Raw genomic sequence first — 22,479 nt, 5'->3', positions numbered from 1 at the left:
GGTATTAATGGGGAAAGACATTTCTTCCAAACTTTTAAAGTGTGAATCATGGTGGTACCATGAACAGGATCACTGATCCAGATAACTGTGATATTGGACAAAGAAGATATTTGGTGCTTGGCGGAGGGTTTTGCTCTCTGAGTGGCCTTGTTGTTGACACCTGTGTTTGTGTTTAGTCAAAAATGGATGAAGACATTTTCAATGAGCATAATTAATTCACATCACTAATGTTTCTGTATACGACACACACATAAAAGGAGCCATTAGCACACAATGGTACATTTGTATGCTGAAGCTTATGTCACGACTCATCCAATCTCATCCCCAAAATCTCAATCTTCTCAGACACAAACGCAAGCACACAAGTTTAACTGGGTCGTTATTCTGAACAAACACTTCATGCACACCTGCACAGTGAGACACATATCCCTGTGTGCAGGTGTATGACTCAGCATACGCTCGACCAATTACGACCTCAGCTTCTGTACTGGCCTTTAAACACAATGCACACAAACACACACTTACACGGTCGGCTCACAGCATCGCGTCTAACCCTCCCAGCTGCATGATTCTCATTGCTGTGACTCATATCTATTCGATGGCATCAGTGTGCACCATCGTGCTTTAAACTTAATTGGCTTCCTCCTTCCTCATCTACTTTTTTTCCTCTATTAGTTTTCACAAAACGTCCACATCAAGAAGGACATTTACGTAATTTTACACAATCTTTATTCTAAAAAACGATTAGGCCCCTAAAAAGATGAAAGATGTGGAACAGAAAGTTGATAGCAGAGAGTGAGAGGTTGGGCATATTTATGGGATGTAACAATTAATCGTACAGCAGTTAAAAATCGATTCATAGGTATCACATTTCAAACCGATGCTCTGAAAATTGAATTGCAGTACTTTTTTAAACAACAGAGGGCGCTATATATTATCCTTCTCGTCTAAAAGTGTAGGCAGCAAGGCGGGATCGGCTACTACTTTCTTTCTGGCCGCCATCTACCTTAAACATGTTCATAATGGATTCTACCCCTTTAGCACCGAAAGAATATCTGTAATATTACCTCCATATCTGTAAAAGTCACGTTTTTTTATTAGCTCTGTCTGCTAGCATAGCTTCTCTTCTTCACTGCAAGGATAAACAAATATCTGACATAAATACAGTGAAATTACTGTTTTTTGTTTTTTTTCAAGTCCAATTGTTAAGGCACAAAATAAATTTTCAGTTGCACCTTTTTTAAAAAAAGGAACGATTATGTAGTTTTGCATTGTTTACTATAGAACCAGGATTTAAATTAATAAGCTTCTTCTTCATTTGTATTATTCCTTGATTTATTTCATTCAAGATTTATTTTTAGTTAAATTGCATTGTTTTGAATAGTTTATCAAGGGATTCTTTTGACAATTGGATATAAAAGGAAAATAGTACAGTATTTTCCAAAAAAATGAAGGAATATTTGTCTACAGTCCCATTTTGTAAAATAAATCATGAGAGAATCGTATTGTGAACCCAGTATCATGAATCAAATCGTATCGGGAGTTGAGTGATTCGTTACATCCCTAGTCATTAGCATGAATAAGGTGTCATGACGGCTGTCATTAAGTGTTGTTTGCTAAATTATGACAACTTTGGAGCTATGTTGGCATATTTTGGGCTAGCTGGAGGGATCTAGTGGGGATAGGGTTCAGGTTAGGGGTTAGGTAGGGATTGAAATAACTTTATTCAACCTCATTTGTGCTAATACCAGAGGAATATCAGCCTTATGTATAAAACTTCAAATATTTTTGCAGGTTTAAAGCTAAAGTAAATTTTTTGGTTTAAAAATGATCTATTCATGGGAAAACACCAATTTTTTCCCACTGACATGAGCCTAATAATGTCCCCATGCAGCCTCTAGTCCAGGGGTGCCCACATTTTTTCATTTAAGGGCCAAAAATTAATTGGCAGCGGGCCTAAATCTATGTTCCAGTGCATGAAATGAAATAGGCCAATAACATAATAAATAAACACTTAAAGTAGTTTTGAAGTTGAATAACACTTTTCTTGATTGTGTTTCATGGCAAAAAATTATGAAACCTCTAAATGTATTCAAGACATTTAGTGGTGCAATATAAAATCAACAAAATTGGACACAACGTGCCCAATCACTGTACTGTATAACTTGTTTTTCTATATTTTAAAAAACATCAAAAAATTCAAAAAAAAAATTTCAAATATGAGCTGACCAAAACTAATCGTTTGCGGGCCAATTTTAGCCTGCGGGCCCCAAATTGGACGGCCATGCTAGTCTATACTTTACACAGTATGTCAAACTTTAACTGCAAATGCTTTCTCTTCTCTATCTACCAAGAATCACAAGGTGCAACACCAACTTCTAACACCTATACCTTACCATTCAGTTTAACTTTTTTTTATAACTTGATTGTAAAGTTAGAGGCCCCAATTATAAGAACATGCATGTTTTTGGTCTGTGTGAAAAAAAGCCAGAATACTGAACATGTTAAACTCCACTCAGAAACAACTGCGCATGGGGGGAATTGATCTCTGTTATCAGATTTGTTGAAAACTGAAACAAAAATCCATTCAGGCACCGTGGACAACAAAATTTAATTAAAACATCGATCCACAAACCACAAAAGGCATAAGCCCACGATTTTCACGTGCGGCAGCCTTGCTGAACACAGTGTGTGAGCAGCGCTGATTAAATAACCATCATGGTTGTTTTGTGAATGCTTTCAAATGGTAATTTGTTTTGAAAAACTGATAATAAAGCAGGTAAAAATTCAGTTATTGTCCTCCAATACCAGATGTGATAAATATCTATAAATAATATTTGGCATAGCAGCAATTATTCAGTGTACTTCGGGGATCTGATGTTCTTTCTGTCCAACAGCGAGGGGCGGAAACGCTGCGAGCAGACACAACAGACAGGTGAGTCTGTGGTTGTTTGACCGCATGTTTAGGGTAAAATGAGGCACTTAGGGAGACATTAAATCCTCTGTGTCCCACCTGCAGATACTCTGGTTCAGGAAGTTCAGGAGCTGCCTCCATGAGAAAGGTACAAGGAATCCTCTGCATTGCTCACAATACACTCAATATAATTGTATACTTGTTCCAACAATTATTATATCCAATGCTATCTATATTGCCTTTTTTTTATTATTATTATTAATTTTTTTGATCACTTAGCAACCACATTGACTGAAGTGCACTTGACTTTTTGTTCTGGTCCTCATTGGAGCACTTTGTTGCTTGGTATTCACTTTTTGAAATACATGTTTCCCGTAAACACATCCTAGGATAAACAGAATGGAAGGATGAGTGGATAATGTGACATTTCACTTAAATTTAAACTGAAAATATAGAGAAACAGACTTTGTGTCTCACAGTATAGGAAGCTTTTAAGGAAATGACTGAAAACTAAATGTACAAATATCTGCTTTTCCAACACCGAAAACCAAATGAAATGAGCGCTTTTACAGCACTCACATGCAGCTGTTATTATTTTAAAGCACTGAATGTTATCTGTTAATTATTTCTAAAAGAAAACCGTTAAGAAATACCATTTAAAAACAACGACATAAATGATATCATGTTTTTTATTTTATTTATTGTTTAAGGAGCCTATTTGATATAAAAAGTTTAGATGGTTCAGTCAACACACTTTGCTTTGGAACTATCAACGATATTAAAATGTGTGTAAACTTTATCACAGTATTATCATAGAGGACATTGGTGTCCAAACGTTATCATGACATTCAGCACATTTAGGACTGCTTTGAAACGTGTTTCTAAGTATCTCTTAAAAACCAGGAAGAATGAGCATTTTAGCTTTAATGTAATCTCTACAGAAACACAATAGTTTTTTAAGCTTTAATTACTACCTGCATTAATTTATAATTCATTTACATTTAATCTGAATCAATGTAGCATTAAGGCTTAAACTCTTTTAAGCTTTTTTTAAATTCAATTCACCTTTATTTATTTAACTCAAGTTACAACAGTCATCTCAAAGCGCTTAACAAAAAAAAAAAATAGTCCATAGTATAGTAAGGAAGAAAGAACCCAACAAGATCCACATGAACAAGCATTTAACGACAGTGGGAAGAAAAAACTCCCTCTTTTTCATAGGAAGAAATCTCCAGCGGAACCTGGTTCAGGAAGTGGCAGCCATCCGCTTCTACTGGTTGGGGTTAGTGAGCAGAGGGCCAAACAGAATAGGATAGAAGGATAGTCCATCCAGGTGTTCCAGGCTAGTTTAGCTGCGAGCCATTGATCAGGAACCACCAGCTCCAGCATCAAGACATCTGAAACAGAAAATAAAGTGGAGGGCGAGGAGAAGGCACAGACTGCAGAAAAAACATGATACACTATGATACACTCATTCCTAGTGGTTGGGTTAACGTTAAACGCCTTGCAGCATCCTCCATGCTTGGAAATGCTACCACTACAGTAAGGTTTTGTCTTGTACTGGTCGCACGTCATGATATATGGGGTGGACATCAGTGTAAATGGCGTGAAGCAGTGTGAGCAGTATGATGGGTTATGCAACGAGGGACATAAGTGAGGGGTTGTTTACAAACCGACACAACTGTGTCTGACTGTACATCATCCCATTTTATTTATTCTATACTGCCTTTACATGCTGGTATTAACCCTTTTAACTCAGCTCTTCTCTCTCACTCCTCTAGTCTTTCCATTACACCTCCCTAAGAACGAAAACCAAAAAGAGAAGTAAAGGTAAGGAAGGACTAATTTTAAATTTTTATGCTGTACAATTTTTTGGTGCTTGTAATATCTGATATTGAAGTTAGTCAATGTGAAATAAGTGTTTTGTAATGGTCTTCTGTGTGGGTGTATTAGTGTTTGTGACTCTTGTAGGGCCAACAGTCTTCCCTCTGCTCTGCGTTTTGCACTTGAAGCATTAAAGTGTTTCTTCTTCTTCTTCTTCTTCTTCTTCTTCTTCTTCTTCTTCTTCTTCTTCTTCTTCTTCTTCTTCTTCTTCTTCTTCTTCTTCTTCTTCTTCTTCTTCTTCTTCTTCTTCTTCTTCTTTTCTTCTTCGATCTCCAAAGGTTCCCTCACTAGTGCCAGTCGAAGGAGGATCTCCTGTAAAGACCTGGGTCATGGTGACTGTGAGGGCTGGCTGTGGAAGAAAAAGGATGCCAAAGGCTACTTCACCCAAAAATGGAGAAAGTATTGGTTCATCCTCAAAGAGTCTTGCCTCTACTGGTATACCAACCAAAACGTAAGGCATTTCCTCACCTTTTTTTTTTTTGCTCTGAAGCATTCATTGCACTATCAATGCAAGTGCGTTCTTTCTACTTGTGTGCAGCCATCACATAATAACCCACATTTAAGATGTTAGGAATGATGACATTACAAGCTGGGATCATAGTCAGTGCTTACTGTGGAGAAAGCAGCTGAAAAATCAGATTGCAAAAGCTTTTATAGCTCATTTGTCCCTCCAAATAAAGCTGGAGATTGATAGAGGGTCTTTGAAATCCTTAAAGTAATATATTCAACTTTATTTATATAGTAGCAAATACAACAAATCATCACAGTACGGACCAAAAGTATTGAATAAAAAAGAGCAACATTAGCTCTATCGATGCTTTTTGTGCCTACTTTTCAAAATCAGCCAGTAAAGTAACATGAAAGTTTGAAAAAGTCAATATATTCCTTTCAGATCAACGGTATGAGCAAAAATGAATATACTTTGATATAAATGTTATCAATAACTTATAAAAGCATTACAAGGAACAAAATAATGATTCAAATTACACTTTTAATATGAGCTTTCAATTCAAATCTGTTGCCTTTAAGTGTTTCTAAGCATTAACTTATCCTGTCTATAGATCAGCAAAAGGAGCTTATTCACACTCTACTATTTAACATTTTGCAAAATAATGATGGCTTGTTGATTATTAAATGTAAATCTAATAAAATTGCTTGAAATGTTTAACTATTACCCTTGTTCAGTCCTAAATCTGATTCCACAACTTGCCATTATTTTCGGTTTGAGGTGAAAAAAGCTGCAAATCGTCCACACGCTGTCACATCTATGACAATAATTAGTAGAATGGAGACTAGATTTGGTGTAATCAAAATGATGTACCCTTGCTATATATAATATATATGTCTGTGAATGCAGGACGAGAAGGCTGAGGGCTTCATCAGCCTCCCCGAGTTCAGAATAGACAGAGCCATTGAGTGCAGACGGAAATTGTAAGTGTTCCTCATATGTCCTAAGGATCGTTAATCAAAGAGTATATTTGAGTGAACCCATACAACACAAGTGCACAATAACTTCCTTTTTCCCAACTCTCCCCACCTGACTATGCAGTGCCTTCAAAGCCTGTCATCCCAAAATCAAAAGCTTCTTCTTCGCCACGGACTGTCTGGAGGAAATGAACCGGTGAGCACTACTACTACGGTTCTGAACCATTGTTGAAGCTTGTGTCTAAAAGTGGAAAAAAACACAACTGTGGAAGTCACGTGCGTTCATTAATAATTCAACCTAGTGAATCAAGTTTACACAAGGCAATAGCCCATAAACACAACACAGTGCATGAATAAGACATGAATGTGGTCCTGTACGTGCGTGTGTGTGTGTGTGTGTGTTTGTTACTGTTTGGGTATGTGTAAGTTAGTGGGGGGGTGTCACGTGTGCACTTGTGAGAGAGAGATTGTGGTGATGTTAGCAGGAGTGCTATCTGATGAGCTTTAATTATCCACAGTTCTCCTCAACAACACGGTGCGATAATTGGGGCAAAGTAATTAAGCAGCTATATTTGACTTCCATACTGAGCTCAGAGGTATGATGCGTAATGTCCTCATACACACATTTTCATGTGTGAAAAGGTGGATGCTGGCATTGATGACGAGCTTTGTTTGCGTTATTACATTATCACTATAATGTGTAAAACCTTGTTGCTTGGATTAAACTATGAACTTTGTTCCACCTAATAAAGAAATACATCCAAAAGTGAGCGACAAATATTTCCAAAACGTTTTGCATTAGGCATTTATTTATTTATTTATTTATTCATAACCTTCATTTATACACGTGTAGTCCCATTGAGACCTGTTTTGTACAACACAATAATAAGTTAAAACATATAACATTTAAGAGTTACAGGCAGACATTTCAAGTGCAGCAAACATTCCTACTAAGCAGTGATGTGCCGTGAGCACTAGGGTTGGGTAGGCAGGGCGTTGCAAATCGAGACCACCAATGTCAAGACAATTGACAATTCCTTATGTTTCTGCTGGCAAGTGTTAATTCAATTCAATTCAACTTTATTTGTATAGCGCAATTTACAACAAAGTCATCTCAAAGCGCTTATCAAAATATACATTTCATAATCAGAAATCCACATGAACAAGCATTTAGCCATCTAACAAAATCAACATCGTAGAACACCATTAAAGAAACATAAACAATTATTCAGTAGCAGCCTCCATACTCCGTTGTTTGTGTTGGAAACACAGAAACACGGAGAAAATGACAACAACCACCACCCTTGGGTAGGCACTGCCTACCATGCCTACGATGACTGCACGTCACTGCTACTAAGTCAAGTTCTTAGCACAGTTCATTTTTTAAATGTTCTGAACAGTTGATTGTACAGAAAATTTTGAGACTTTTTTTTTTAATAATTACTGCACAATGTGTGACAGTTACATTATTGTCACATTTCAGACCCACATTCCCTCCAGATAAAAGGCAATTAAATACAACCTCCTCCACATCTTGGTGAATTTTGCGATTCCTCAACATGGATGTTCAATAATTATAAATTGTCCTTTTAACCCACAACAACATTTTTTCTTCTCTTATTTAAGTCAAAAAATTTTTTTAAATCTCTTTAACAACCATCGGATAGAATAGAAATGATGTAATTTCAGAAAATGTTTTAATAAGGGACAATTTCACATTATTAAATTAAAAAAAACATGCAAAAATGATTTTTATACTGGCGTATACTGGTATTTGTACGTTAATGAAATAAAGTGTAATATCTAAAGACTAAAAATGTATCAATTGTAATAAAATGCAAGGTACAATGTGTAAGGTTTTGCCTTATAATCTGAAAAAAAGGGAAAGAGGAAACAACAATGTTGCACAATAAATATTTTCCAAACAACATAAATGTAGAATAGTTAGGACGTTAAGGAACCTTCACGCCTGTCTAACCACCACAAAGCGTGTCTCTCTTTATCAGTTTGATACATATAAACTGTTAAAACACATTTGAATTATTTACAGTGAGAAGCTCTTTTTCCCCTTTCCGTCACTTAGCATTAACCCAGTACAACTCTTCCCTGAATTCTCCCCTCAGCTTTTCAGGTTTTCCCGCCATCTTTTCCATCATTGACTGATCCTTGTTTTCTGTAGATGGATGAACCGGCTCGGCCTCGCTGCTATCGGCTACACTCCGGACGATAAGGTGCCACGTCCTGATGAAGGTAAGTGAGGGACTTGGTTAGAAGGGATTTCCTCGAACTTTCATGAAGATTAATAATCAACGTGCATGTGTGTCCACAGACTACTGGAGTGAGAGTGATCAAGACGAAGTTGATGGCACGATGACACTCAAACAGGAAGGACCTTCATCCATCTGTGATACGTACCATCGGACACCATCAGTAAGTACCACAGATACCTCGGGTCCAACACTTCACATCATATTAGGCAGCTCTACATTCAGGTCACTAAGCCTCAGTATTTACATTTGTTATTTTTCTGTCTTATTTTACAAAAACCTTTGACATCCACTGCAAAACTAATATTTAGAAAGACCATTGTCGAGTTTAGCTACTTCTTGCTAGATGGGTCCAGGTTATCGGCTGTGTTCGAATTTGCAAACTAACGTACTAAATGAGTATGTAGTGCATTCCAATTAGATAGTATGGAAAGATTGAGGGGTGGATTCACTGAGTTTTGAAATAAAGGGTGGTAAACCAGTTGCATCCCTAAATCCTTTGGTGGCAATGTTTCTTCACCTGCTGTGGGGAATTCACTAACATTGCGCCACCAGAAGGTGTGCGTATAGACGTGGTTGAGATCGCCCTATTTAAATGAACATTTTGCACAGTCAATGTGGAAAGGTGAGTGCACAGAAGCACAAAATGACATTTGAAGAAGTTCAATTGGAGGCAGGTGGACTTCTCTTTCTGCTGAACAAACATTTAATAATGAAAAAACAAAATAAACAAATACAAACGTTTTAAAAAAAAAAAACAAAAAAAAAAAAAAAAAACTTTAAAACCTAACCTAAAACCTATATTTTCCCTGCTTTAATGAGGGGGCTCCACTAGGTCCTGTGACTTTGCTCCTATTGATCTGTTGATGCCATTGATCTGAGTTACTGCAGGTCTGAGCTCCAAAACCGTGCTTGTCACGCACAGTCTAATTTGGGAACATTGTACCATCGTTGTATATATTGCACAGCAGCTCAGCTGATTCTGGCCTGGCATCAACGCGACACAAGAGTTTTAGGGTCAAAACATGGAGAGAAAGACAGAGAAGCTCCCGGGAGCAGTGCGTCCGACTCTGGAGCGACATCCATGGAGCTTAGCGCACAGCATCCTCTGCACAGCAGCCACACGCGCCGCCTTTTTCGCTCCCTCACACACTTTACTCTGCATTTCCTTATTCAGTGGCTGTTAATATTGACTATTATTTTATTATCCCCTGCCACAAAGTGGAAAGGGGATATAGGTTTGAACATCCGTCCATGCATCTGTCCGTTAAAGAAGACAGCTTTTCTCAGAAACTGTTTAAGATCAGATAACCAAATTCGGTGTGTGGCTTCAGGGTATCAATACCTTGATGGAGTTCAAAAATGAGAAGCGCGCAATTATTTTTTCCGGAGTTATTGCCCTTGTTCCGTTTTTTTTTACTCTTTTCAAGGTATCTTCAAACGGGTACAGCTTTTCTTAGAAACTGTTTAAGATAGGATCACCAAATTCGGTGTGTGGCTTCAGGATATCAAGACCTTGATGGAGTTCAAAAATGACAAGCGCGCAATAATTTTTTCCGGGGTTATTGCCCTTGTTCCGTTTTTATTTACTATGTTCAAGGTACCTTCAAAGGGGACAGCTTTTCTTAGAAACTATTTAAGATAGTAAGTAATTTTATATTCTGATGTGATTATATTTTCTTATGTATACAGTACATCTAAGTTCTTAGATTTAGGAGCATTTTTTCCACATCGCCACTGTGTTTATTCAGTGCAGCAATGATCTGTGTGTGGGTTTGCACCTGGCTGTGGGTCGTACAATTTTTATTGCATAAAACAGTCACCGCAAACAGTTCCTGGTTTGATGAATTGCATTGTGACGCGCAGAACACGCATAGTCCTGATTCCCTCGGGTTTGTACATGTTTTAATACCCCTAAACCTGTAGTGAATCTGCAAGAAATATCTGGATGTATACTATATTGGGACATTTTTTAAGTATGCACGGTGGGCACAGTAATCATACTTAACCGCCCCATGATGCATTGCAAGCAGAACGTAAAATTGTCCTGGGACCAGTGTCACTTACTGAGTTTACTTTCGTACTGAGATTATAACCCTAACCCTAACATAATCCAATAAACAAATAAAACATGTCTGTTCACTTTGAAAACAAAAATAAACAAAAATTAACTATTATTATTTTAGCAAAAATGTATTTTCCGGTAGTGTGCATGGGCATATATGCGCATATACAATCTCAGTACGATGCGCACTTGACACCGGCTTCAAGGTTAAAGGCAAACATCCCCTTTTCAAAACAAAAGCATCTCTTCTTGTTTTCCATTAGTTTTTAGTGCTTTTGTAAATAGGGCTCTTGTTTTGAAGTTAACTAGAAGTTCAGTCAGTTGCACAATGGCGGGTCTCCGAAATGTCAGCATGAAATGTGTTTCCGCTAGCTTCTGGATCAAATGGCCACATGTTGATATTCTACGTGGTCACTTTCTCGCTTGAAATTATTTCAGAACTTTCAAATGTGGAGAATTAATGTATATATTTAGCCTCAGTGTGCTTCAGGTTTTTATTGTTGTAGGTTCGAAATGCATCTTGGGAAACTTGGAAGTATACTTCAGTGGGAATGATCATCATCCTAATCCTCCTAACCATACTTATTGTATATAGTACATACTGTATATACTCATTGAGTGTGTAGTGTGTAGTACGTTAGTATGCGATTTTGAACACAGCCAAAATGCTTCCTTACTATTTGGGGATCTGTATAAAAAATTATGTAAATCCACAAATATGTCCAAATGTAATCCACAATGTACACCTGTTTTATGAATTTGTTTGTGCATTTGTAGTGAATTGTGATTTTCAAATGTACAATTCTGCTTGTGAATATTTCAAATCAACATCCATGTTGAATTTTGTTGATCCACTGTCGAAAGCCTCGCCCTTTTCTCTCCATCCACTAGGGGGCGGTGTTTCAATAATTCACAAGCAGAATTTGACATTTCAAATTATTATTTTTTTTACAAATCTCTTCCCATAATACTATACTTATGCTATGTTAGCATGCATTTGTAGAATCAAGAGATCAGATGGTTTGTACTAATAAATGAGAGCATGTGTCGACATGAATATTTTTAGATAAGGGCACAATAGACTCTTCTTAGGCTAATAACAGTGTATCTAAAAGTCATGAAATAAAGGGAAGAGTTGCTGGAGGTATTAGCTGTGGCTAAAGTGATCTAAAATACAAAAGGAACCTGTCAAATGTCACTATAATGTCAAGATTTGTACTTTTCTTTGTACACTATTACTTTTTTTTTCTTTTAAGGAATCATTTTGCTTTTCCAGTTGCATTCAAAATACACTTATAAACTTAAACAACAGGGAGAAATATTTCTACCTTCAATAGGAATTCTGTAAACCAAAAGTAACAATCAGCTAGCAAAACTGCCAGTGAGGAAAATGAATGACGCTGCCAAAGCAGTTTGTATTGTTTTAAACTTTACTGTCCCCGGGGGGTAATTAGTGCATTCTGCTCACAATAAATATGTTTGTCACAAAGAGAGAGACATACCAATGACACAACATGCTAAAAATAATTTCCATATGGCCATTATTCATGGAAGCAAATCAAGAGTTAGTTGTTGTCTGATGAATTCTATAAATATATCTTTTTCTATTTAAAGACGCTTGATACCTGCTGTTCTCTCACCAGGGGGCTTGCGCTCAAGTTTTTGTTTGTGGGTGGCTCCAGCAGTGGGGTTGTTGTTTTTTTTTTTTAATCTTTTGGTACAGATTGAAACAATTTTTTAGCTGAAAGAAGAAAAAAAAAATCAAAAATTAAAATGGTAAAAACTAGTTTGGTCCAATCAGTTAGTTGTTTATAGCCAAGCTTGCCAATTACAACTGATATAGACTGTATTCCAAACCTTGGTAAAAATAACTCATTACCGACTTCTCATTGTATATTTACTAAACCACTTCAATGCACTGTAGTGCCACCTTCTGGACTGGAGTAGTGTCTTTGTCATCATGGCGTCTGCTACTTGAACTCTGAGCACTTGTTAGAAAAGCAGCAGTGGTTTACAATGTGATTTGTTTCATTGTTTTGCCTGAACTTTAGAGTATCTTATCTAGCCCAGTGGTACGATAATTCAGATAAAGACATACTGCAGTCATGACGGTCATTCCTGGAGTTACTCCTCTGCCATTTCATTGCTTTTTTTGCTCTTAATTTATTTTAATCTTTCTCGTCCCTGTCCTGTCCTATTCTATTCTCTCTCCATCCTCTTCTTTCTCCTTGTTTTGTTTTACCGGTGTTTCTTGTATCTGTGCTCCCTCTTCACCACACTGTTGATACTCCTGTTCACTCATCCCCACACGGACCAATCTCCTGTCACACACTCCGCCCTCTCAGTCTAACCTCCTCCACAGTTATGATCAGCTGCCCCGCTCTGTCAGCTCCATGAGCCTCATGCGCTCCACTCCATCTCCGCTCCCTCCATTACCAATGAGTGCCTCCACCTCCCCCATTCCCCCACAGATGGTCGCTTCCATCTCCCCTCTCCTTCCACAGGTGAATTCCTCGAGCCCCTTCCCAGAGCCCAAGCATGGTAGACATTTCTCCAGCGAGTCTACGCACTCCCACTCCTCTGCTGAGGACCAGCGTGGGGATGGCATGGGGATGGGGACGGGTACTGGCAGCACCAGCACCCACTCATCTGGCTGCCGGTCCTCTCATCGTGAGCGCCGTTCCTGGCAGGACCTCATCGAGACCCCCCTGACCAGTGCAGGTCTCCATTTCCTCCAGACAGCACCGGGGGAGAGTGAATATGGTCTGATGGGGGCAATGGCAGGTGATATGGGCTTCTATGGAGGACTGGGCAGACAAGGCATGTCCCCAGAAAGACGCAGACAGGCAACTCTGCCAGTGAGGAGACACCACGCCGCAGAACGGGACAGGGACCGAGATGGACCCTTTCCTCTTGAACGGGGGCCTTACACCCACAGCCACACACACCGACGCTCACACAAGCAACGGAGCCAAAGCCTGCCCAGGAACAGAGACCCAATGCCAGGAAAACTGTTACACACCTCAGCTCACATGGAGGAGAGAAGTGAGGATGAGGAGGCCGAGGGGCAGGTGGCAGATCTACTCGAGGGAGAGGAAGGTAAGAGCATAGCTTTCAGGCCGTATCATACATCTGGATTCATGTGTACAGATTTATCAAGGAAAATCACAATGTCCTATTTCCTAAACAACAACTTGAAGTAGAGGAAAATATTTTGGGTCCTCTTGGACTTACTTGGATAGTTGTACTATATCAGAGAGTATTCTTTATAATTTACAATTTATTCTTGTTATTTTTGTTTCGATTGTCTCTTTACTAAAAAAAAGCATTCTCAGCACCTTGCATCTGTGAATGTTATTTCATAAAAAGCCAAATACAATTACAGCCATTACTGTCTGCCCCAATCAAAATAAGGTGCACTGTGGTATCGGAAACCAAGATGTTGAATGTGAGCACATCCTTTAGGTCCTGTAAGTTGCATGGGAGGAATTAGGCTTTAAGGCTGTTCTGGGAACAGTTGATTAGATAAAATTCAAAACATGAAAAGACATTCCCAAGGATGTCCAGAAGCGTAGGCGGTGGGCAGAATCGCCTACTCCTCTCTTTCTGGCCGCCTTCTACTCTTAGACATGTTCATAAATGATTCCTTACCCCTTTAGCACCGAAAGAATATCTGTAATATTACATCATTATCTGTAAAAGTCATTTTTTTCACATTAGCTTTTGCATAGCATCTCTTCTTCACTGCGCAGAATAGCTGCATCCCAACCGAACGCTGGGTTACCAGCGCCCTCTGCTGGTCGAAACAAATATCTGGCGGCTGCAACTGAAGGAAAACAATCATTCTCTCAAATAATATAATACATCTGAACATTCACAACATTACTGAATTCAACTAAATTAAACATTGTCTTAAAGAAAGATTCAACAAAGAAAAGAGTCACTGTTAAGAATAATTCACCAAATTTGAAAAAAGTAGATATTGATGGGATTATTAATTCTTCTTTATGGAATTGAATATGTATGTCCTGCGTCCAAGGGTACTGGGTTACTAAAATCACATTATGAATATTAATGTGCATTGATACAAATAAATATATTACCAAAACCAACTACAAGCAAACCACACAAAATTATCATGCAGATATGTTACAGTGCCAGACAGCATTCTACAGAGGACTACTAAGAGACCAAGTGCCCATACAACTGTTATAGTATAAGTTGGTACATTTTTAACTGGAAATATGTAAAATGATAATGATGCTCAATTCTTTGTCATCATAACCATGGATACCAGATTTCAACTTGTAAATGCATCATGCAAACAAAAGCTAGGTGAGAAAATACATCATGCTAAGAAAAGTGCTACAAAATAGACAGAGGAAAAGCCACAATTACACAAATATAAATAAATAAGCCACCATATAGTCTTATTTTTGCAACATTTTTCGTGGGGGCATGCCCCCCAACCTCCCTACGTGTCGCGCGTCATTGGTGCGCAGAGGCGGCAACTCGCTGCAAGTTTCAGCCTTCTACCTTTTTTTTAAGCCTACTGCTTTTTTTCTGGACATCTCTGCATTCCAGATGTTACACAATACAATACCTTAAAGACCTTAGATGACACGTTGCTTTAAAAACAAAACTTGTTGCTATAAAACAAGAATTTTGTCCAATTCACATAACTGTTATTATTTTCTCAGACCTGCGAGAGCTCAGAGTTGAGAGCAGAGAGAGGAGGGTGTCGGAGGGAAGGGAGCGGCGGGTGTCTGAGAGCCGTGAACCCGAGCCCCTGGACGGTCTAGAGCAGCTGTATCGGGCCATCGAGCAGGCCAACGTGACTGCCTTGGGCGACCCTAGACCTTGTAGCAGACAGGAGCTCCGGCGCTGTTTCACCCAAAGATCCAGGGACCCCCTCCTCAACGACAGGCTGCACCGGGTCCGAGCTCTGCGCAGCACCTTAAAGGTAGCACCACAGCTCTCTTCCAGACATGCAGGAAATCTTTTTTTATTTGTTTCTTTTTTGTCCAAAGAAGAAAATACTCAAAACTCTTGAAGCTCCTGTTTGGTGTCCGAATATAAGTGCTTGAGTGCTGCCTCACTTTTTGTCTTTTTTTAAAAGCACGTCAAGTAAATTCACCATATTTTGTTAATCTATGCATTGTTTCAGACCATGTAGACACATGAATGAGTCCTAGCATAAGACAATGATCAAGTATTGTCATGGTATCCCAAATGCCCCAGATCTTGGTGTAATCGAGTCTCTGTTGGTTGTGCTCTGAAACAAGTTTACCAATTGAAGGCCCCACATTGCAACTTACAGGACTTTAAGAATGAGGTGTCAACATCTTGGTGTAGTCTACTAGGCAGTGGTCATTTTGTTGACTAAACACTTTCGTCATAGTTTTTGTCAACTGTATTTTTTTAACTGAAATACAAAAACGTGAACAAAAAGTTCACCAAAATATATTGATAGTTTCGACGAATAAGAACTCACATGGGACAAAATTTACTCAGAACTAAGTTTCTTTTTAGGAAGATATTCAATAAAAATGACTTTTGTTGCTTGGAAAGTGCGATAAGCCTTAATACCTTAATACATATCATAAAACAATGATAAATGGTAATTAAAGCTTGAAAAGAAACATAAACTCTAAGGCTTTACATTTTAGTCAACCATATCTGTACAGGATTTAGTCGCCTAAAATCTTGATGTCATTTATTTGGCTGAAATATTGCAAAACTAAGTTGTATTTTAGTCAAAAGACTATGACTTATACTAAATCAATTTGTTGTTCAAATCAACATTGCATCTAGGTCTATTCCATGTCTCAATTCCTTTGTTTTTTTTTCCCCCAAATGACTTAATTTGGGAGTAAAATTGAGTCATTAATACGCAAAAATTTGTTGCGTATGCAAACAAATAACAGTTAGCATACACAAACAAGCTACCATATAATTAGCATTAAAAAACAATATGTGGATAAGTTTGCTCTTCCAAGCAAACACAGATTTGTTAAAAATGCAAACTTTAAATACTTTATAACTATTGCTAAAGATAGTAACGACACATCATAAAGTTATACTGATTAAGATGATTAGATTAAATAGAGGGAAGAGTAACGCCACAAAAATAGACATCACTTAATTTCATCCAAATTGTTCTGCTTGTAATACATTGCCTTTAAAAGCCTTCAGAGGTTAATCAGACGACCACTCAGATTGTGTAGTTGAGGTGTGTGTGTGTGTGTGTGTGATTGGTTTCCATGTGCTCCTGCAGGCCAAAGAGTCGGAGCTGTCGGTGATCTGCGCTTTGCTGGAGGACCCTGGCCTCTGCTCGCAGACCTTCAGAGAGTGGAAGCTGTGGCACAGCGAGCTCTTCTCCGAAATCTGCCAGTTCAGCCCAGGCACCAACGGCCAGGACGACCTGTCGCCCCTGGGCGCTCCTCTCATGACCCACACACACTCCTTCATAGAGACACATGTGTGAGAAAAGGGACGAAAAGCAAAGACTGAGCAGACACACACGCGTTCACACCAACACTGACACACTAACGCAGCGTTACATTAGCCACACACTCTTTGCCCGATCACGACTGTGAGCACACATGCACACAAGTACACACACAAATTGTAAGATGTGTAAATATCATAGCGGGAACAGTCTGAGACTTGCGTGTATGAACTTTTGATAATTGTGAGGAACCCACAGGGTGCCTGATGCATGCCTGAACAGAAAGCATTATTCTTCCTTTGTCTATGGAAATCAGCATAAACTCCACACGCTCATCAAGCAAAACAGGACAAAAACGGAGACCTTTTAACACCTTTCTTTTTTTGTATTATATTAGTTTTGCGATGTTTAATTGGTTTTAGGGGGCAGGGGGGAGCTATGTAGCAGCAATACAGAGATGAATCCTTTTCACCACAGCACTGTACTTTTGTACTGATGAACTTTTGCACCCAGAGCCACCAGTTCTCCCCCATCCTCTCCCTACTATAGCTTTTCTTTTTTCACATTGTATCTCATGATTTACAGGGATTTCACTGTTATTCCAGGCTCTTCTCACTGTTGATAGGGAGAAGCATCTTCCTTAGTCTAAGACTGTGAGATGTAGCCCTAAATGCTGGTTTACCTGTTCCAGCAGTTTCTCTTGGAGCTCACAACAACAAGCGTTGGAGAACGCGGACAGGCACATACACCATTTCAAGCAGAAAGAGGCTCCTCTGATTGGATGGATGGATCCTCTCTCTCTCTTTCTCTGCGTTTCTCCACATCTCCTCGTCTTTCTCTCAAGTCCTCAGAGACTTGTGTATATGTGTAATCTCCTGTGTATACTGATGTAAATGTTTGCGTTCCACTACCACTGTGATATGCTTCTAGAGGTAGCGGAGGGAAGACCGAGAGTATGTAATCTGTGTGCGTGCAACAGAGTTATTTTTTTTGTCGGTTGTTTTCTTCAAGCGGCGAATGCGAGAGCTGGAGAGTCGTTTTTCAAAGAAGTCACTACAAAGAATGCACTTTCTATATCTCTATATCTCATCAGCTCCATCACAGGGTCAATGTCTCATCGGCCTCTTTTTTCCCCATCGCTGTTCAAATATCAGGTATAAAGCATTTTTCCGTCTCATTTTCTAAAGATTTGTGTACAATCTACAGATATATTTAAACATAGACTATATAAATCTATTTACGTTTTGTGTCATAGATATAATGTAAAGTATGATGTATTCTATGCCAAGGTTTTGCAGTGTTCCCCTCTTCACTCTGTTGATGCAGGGTGTTTAACAGCATCACTGGGAGCTGACTGACAGTCGTTTTTTCTCTCTCTAGTTCACGTCACAGCTGAGCCTCTGCTTGTGATGCATTGCATGGGACAAGGCCCGGGACTGATTTAAAGGGACAGGGTAAAAATACTGTGGACTGTTTGTGTTCATCTCTTTTTTTTTTTTTTCATCGATTGCAAGAAAATTTGACTTGTTGCGCACGATTCATGCAAAAATATCTGTCGAGGAACGATCTTTGATTTCCATACTTTTTTTTTCTCATAAAAGTGTTTGAACACACAAACTGTACAACAGTTGGATTATGCTTTTTATTTATTTATTTTGCCACACAGTTACTTAAGCTAATGCAGATGGTGTTTAACTCCCAGATGGGAGGTTTTCACATGAATGTTTTTCTTTACAAAGACTGACACGTATAGAAAGGCTTTAAAAAGCATCATTGCTGTTTGGACATGCCTTCTAAAGCATATGGTTGATACTGAGTTGTTTCTATTAACTGAGTGGACAGTCATGTCTGTGAAACTGGATGAATCACTTCATCTGCAAGATCAGGCCAAGGACTCAATCGTGCCCCCCAGTGGTCAACATATACGTAGCACCTCATGCATCCAACACATCCTTTTGTAATAATTCCAGCAAGATTAATTTGGTCTTATTTTTGAATAGTATGTTAAGATTTAAGTTATTCAGACAACTGTTACTGGGAAATCCACTTTGATCTCCTGACATGTTTGGACTGACAACAGCCAGTCTTCATCATTGGCCTCAACTGAATGCTTTGATGTTTCCTTTGAAGTTTCTTTGACTTCCGTGTAGTAATTCCAGCAAGATTATTTTTGTCTTCCTTTTCAATTGTGTGTTAAGGTTTCATTAAGCAATCAGCAGACACCTCTGACGAAGACTGGCAGTTGCCAGTCGAAACATGTCACAAAATCAAAATGGAGTTCCGAAATAGCAGTGATCTGAATAAATGAAACCTTAAGATACAATCCTTTTTAACACTTTGCAATTCACAGTAGTACTTGCAGTTTTTTTTTTTTTTTTTTAAACCATCACGCCATACTTCTTGTATTTATAAATTACTCAGATACAGTTCATATTTTCCGACATTTTCATCTCGAGAGAAACTAAATGATGCAAGCACTTTCCCTGTGCCTCCCAACACTTTATTTAGGACCTCCTCCTAAACACACACTCATACACACAGCTGTAGAAGATTTACATTACAGTTTTTAGCCTGCAGACCTCTCTCCCTTTTTTCTCATCCAATGCGTTGTTCTTCTCTCTCCAATCACAACATACTGTAGATTATGGGGTGATGGAAGTTGATTTGTCGGCACTGACTATGTTATCCCTCCAAGATCTTTATGTGTGTAGACCTGCAGAAACAGGCTGAAAAGGGAGAAACCACTGTGTGTTTTTTCAGGGGTGTCCACCTCATGGTACATTGCACAGGTGTGTATGATGTAAGTTGCACTGCGACATTAAAAAAAGGAACATATTGCTCTTTTTCAAGAATAATATTAGCTTACTGTTAATCTGTACATTAAACTGACTAAAGATGATATTAAAAAGAAAGAAAAGGACATTTATTCTTCCTAAAGTAGCCTTTTTTGGTTTCATATATATGAATATATATTACGAAAAAAAAATACAGATTGTAAACCTAAGTTGTTAAACTTTGACTTCAATAAACTGAATCCTCTGCACTATGAGCTATGCTCTGTGTTTACTTTTTCCTTTTCTTTGTTGAAACAATGATCAAATAGCAGTGGTCATCCCATGCACAAGTGTGCAATACAACGCCATAATGCAAGGGTTCCCAACCTTTATTCTCTAAAATTAGTTTTTTTAATCATGTTTGTTATCCTCTGGTACAAATACAGATTAGCCAGTATTTGTGCACAACACAACAATAAGCGGCAGCTCAGATATTTCTATTCTCCATTTTATTTTCACGAGAATACAGTTGTTTGACATTGTGTGTGATGTTTTCATTTTATTTAAAGGGGACATACCTATTTTTCACCTTTTAAAACAGTTCCCTGTGGTCTAACTGACATATCTGTGCTGGGGTTTGGTCAAAACATAACATGAATCAAGCAACAGGAAAAATGTATGACCCTGTATAGCGCTCTGTTTTGGGGGGTGTGTCCCTGGAATTGCAAAGACCTCCCCCTCCCCGCCGCCCCTCTCTTCCGTGGGGTGGCACGCACTAAAGGTGCGTTCACACCGAACGTGATTGAAGCAACAGAAGATTGCATTCAAAATCAATGTTACTTCTAACAAACTCCCTTCAAGCGACCCGACTTGCGTGATTCCGGCGACTAGGTCCTGTGCGACCTAGTCGCTCAAAGTTGAAAAATTCGAACTTTTCAAGTGACATCTCACCTGTTCTTCACTGTCTATAGAGCTGAGGCAGTAGCCCCTCCCTCCCGCTACAGTGAGACAGCTGCAGTGGCTGTACACTTCCTCAACTTACCGGGGCAAAATTAAAGCAGTCAACTTCTTGGAGAAGCCTACTTTCTGGGTGAACTTAGTAACTCCGTAAGTTGATCAATTAAACCGTAAAAGCGGCGCGGACTACGATAAGTGTTGTAAACGTGCGGCCGGAGATTAAGTGATCAGCCCTCTCTCTTCCCTGTCAATGGCTCCCCGCACACACACACACACACACATACACACTGTTCCCTGGTCATCAACATGGGCGACTGAAGTGACTGCAGTCGCTACAGTCGCATTCGGTGTGAACGCACCTTCACTCCTTCGCAAGTGAGAAAAACAATGGCAGACTTCCGCAAAAGTTTTCATCAGGATGGGGGTGGAGTACACGGGTGGAGATACCAGCGGAGGGCAGGGTATTTTCTTTCTTTAGCTTGTGACGTCACAAACGTAGAAAATTTTAAACGGATCACTTTTTTCTGTGTCACAAGACTTACACAGACGACACAAAAGGACTGGATGGTTTCATTTCACATTTTGTGTGCTGGTGGACACTCAAGGTACCTCATATGTGTTCAAAAACACTGCAAATGTCCCCTTTAAACTTTTCAAGCTTTCGGCATCTTCCGGAATCTATTTCTGTCATATTATGTATTGTTTTTTTAATTGTGCAAAATAGATAAATAAAAATAAATAAATTACATTTTTAAATTATTTTGAATATTAATTTAAATAATTTTTAATCAGTTTTTTATTTTATTATTAGACATTTCAGCCGACCCTATTTTATTTTCAGGCGACCCCACATAGGGTGACGATCCCAAGGTTGAAAAACAGTGCCATAATGTGCTTTTCTCAATTTTTGCAAGCAATAGTATCCAGACAATTTGCTGTACACTATAGAGCCAATATGTTCTTATTTTTAGATTATTTATAGGGAGCACATAAAGGGCAACTGAAGTTTAGTCTTGTGAGGTCAAATCCGGTTCAAAGCACAGCAGAGAAAACGGAACAACAATTGTCCACTCATAGTAAGAGCAAATTATGTATTCTTCTATAGAGAAAGGAGAACACATTCTGAGCTAATAGCATGATCAAAAGGTCCAGAAAATAAGCGTGAGCAACAGCAGAAGATAAACGCCTTTACAGCCGACGAGTTTGAAAAACAAAACAGGAAGTGGCTTCTCTCAGTTTCACATTTTCTAAAATTAGAACAAGCCCTTCCAAAAGCATGAGTGAATACTGAGAATTCATCGCAGCGTGTGAATTATTCCTGAGCCCCAAAACACTTTATGAGAGCCTGTGTAGTTCAGGAACCACAGCCAAAGATGTGTATACAAATACACAGAGAGGAAAATGTAATTTACAAGAAAAATAATTGCTCAGAATTCTCTCCAGGGAGGTTTGGGGGAGTTGTGAGTGGCCATGTATAGCTACGCTGCTATTTCATTTTCTTATAATAATGATGACGTGAACACTGACAAAAGGATGGAGCAACCAAAGAGTTTAAGATAGATACTGTATATTGATTGCTCAAGCAATGAATAGAAGAAGCCCAAAGAGTGAAGACAGTTGGATTTGAGGCCTGGCAGAGCATCACACTCACCATCTGCTGAAGTCTGTGCTTTCAAGCTCTCAGGCTGTCTTTAACAGCAAAGGATTTACAACTGAATATTAAAAGTGACACATTGATTTAC

At 38.8% G+C, this 22,479-nt stretch overlaps 1 protein-coding gene across 3 annotated transcripts in view; it reads left to right on the top strand.

Annotated features, from left to right (window-relative positions):
* LOC114470638 (connector enhancer of kinase suppressor of ras 2) overlaps positions 1 to 20,040 on the top strand; it is an 85,692-nt gene extending 65,652 nt beyond the window's left edge. The window contains exons 14-24 of one of the 3 annotated variants that reach the window (XM_028458933.1): positions 2,898 to 2,935; positions 3,020 to 3,062; positions 4,696 to 4,744; positions 5,077 to 5,249; positions 6,156 to 6,229; positions 6,348 to 6,419; positions 8,403 to 8,473; positions 8,553 to 8,653; positions 13,027 to 13,654; positions 15,256 to 15,518; positions 16,833 to 20,040. In XM_028458933.1, the coding sequence (XP_028314734.1) occupies positions 2,898 to 2,935; positions 3,020 to 3,062; positions 4,696 to 4,744; positions 5,077 to 5,249; positions 6,156 to 6,229; positions 6,348 to 6,419; positions 8,403 to 8,473; positions 8,553 to 8,653; positions 13,027 to 13,654; positions 15,256 to 15,518; positions 16,833 to 17,042 (1,722 nt within the window). In that variant the 3' untranslated portion in view covers positions 17,043 to 20,040. Of the gene's footprint in view, positions 1 to 2,897; positions 2,936 to 3,019; positions 3,063 to 4,695; positions 4,745 to 5,076; positions 5,250 to 6,155; positions 6,230 to 6,347; positions 6,420 to 8,402; positions 8,474 to 8,552; positions 8,654 to 12,900; positions 13,655 to 15,255; positions 15,519 to 16,832 lie in introns of all 3 variants that reach the window. The other 2 variants (XM_028458932.1, XM_028458934.1) reach the window with 2 other exon arrangements.
* The last annotated feature ends 2,439 nt before the right edge of the window (positions 20,041 to 22,479 follow it).

The sequence above is a fragment of the Gouania willdenowi genome, chromosome 10 (assembly GCF_900634775.1).
Source record: "Gouania willdenowi chromosome 10, fGouWil2.1, whole genome shotgun sequence".
Taxonomy (NCBI): Eukaryota; Metazoa; Chordata; class Actinopteri; order Blenniiformes; family Gobiesocidae; genus Gouania; species Gouania willdenowi.
Note: the sequence above shows the minus strand (reverse complement) of the source record. Positions and strands in the feature narration are given on the sequence as shown.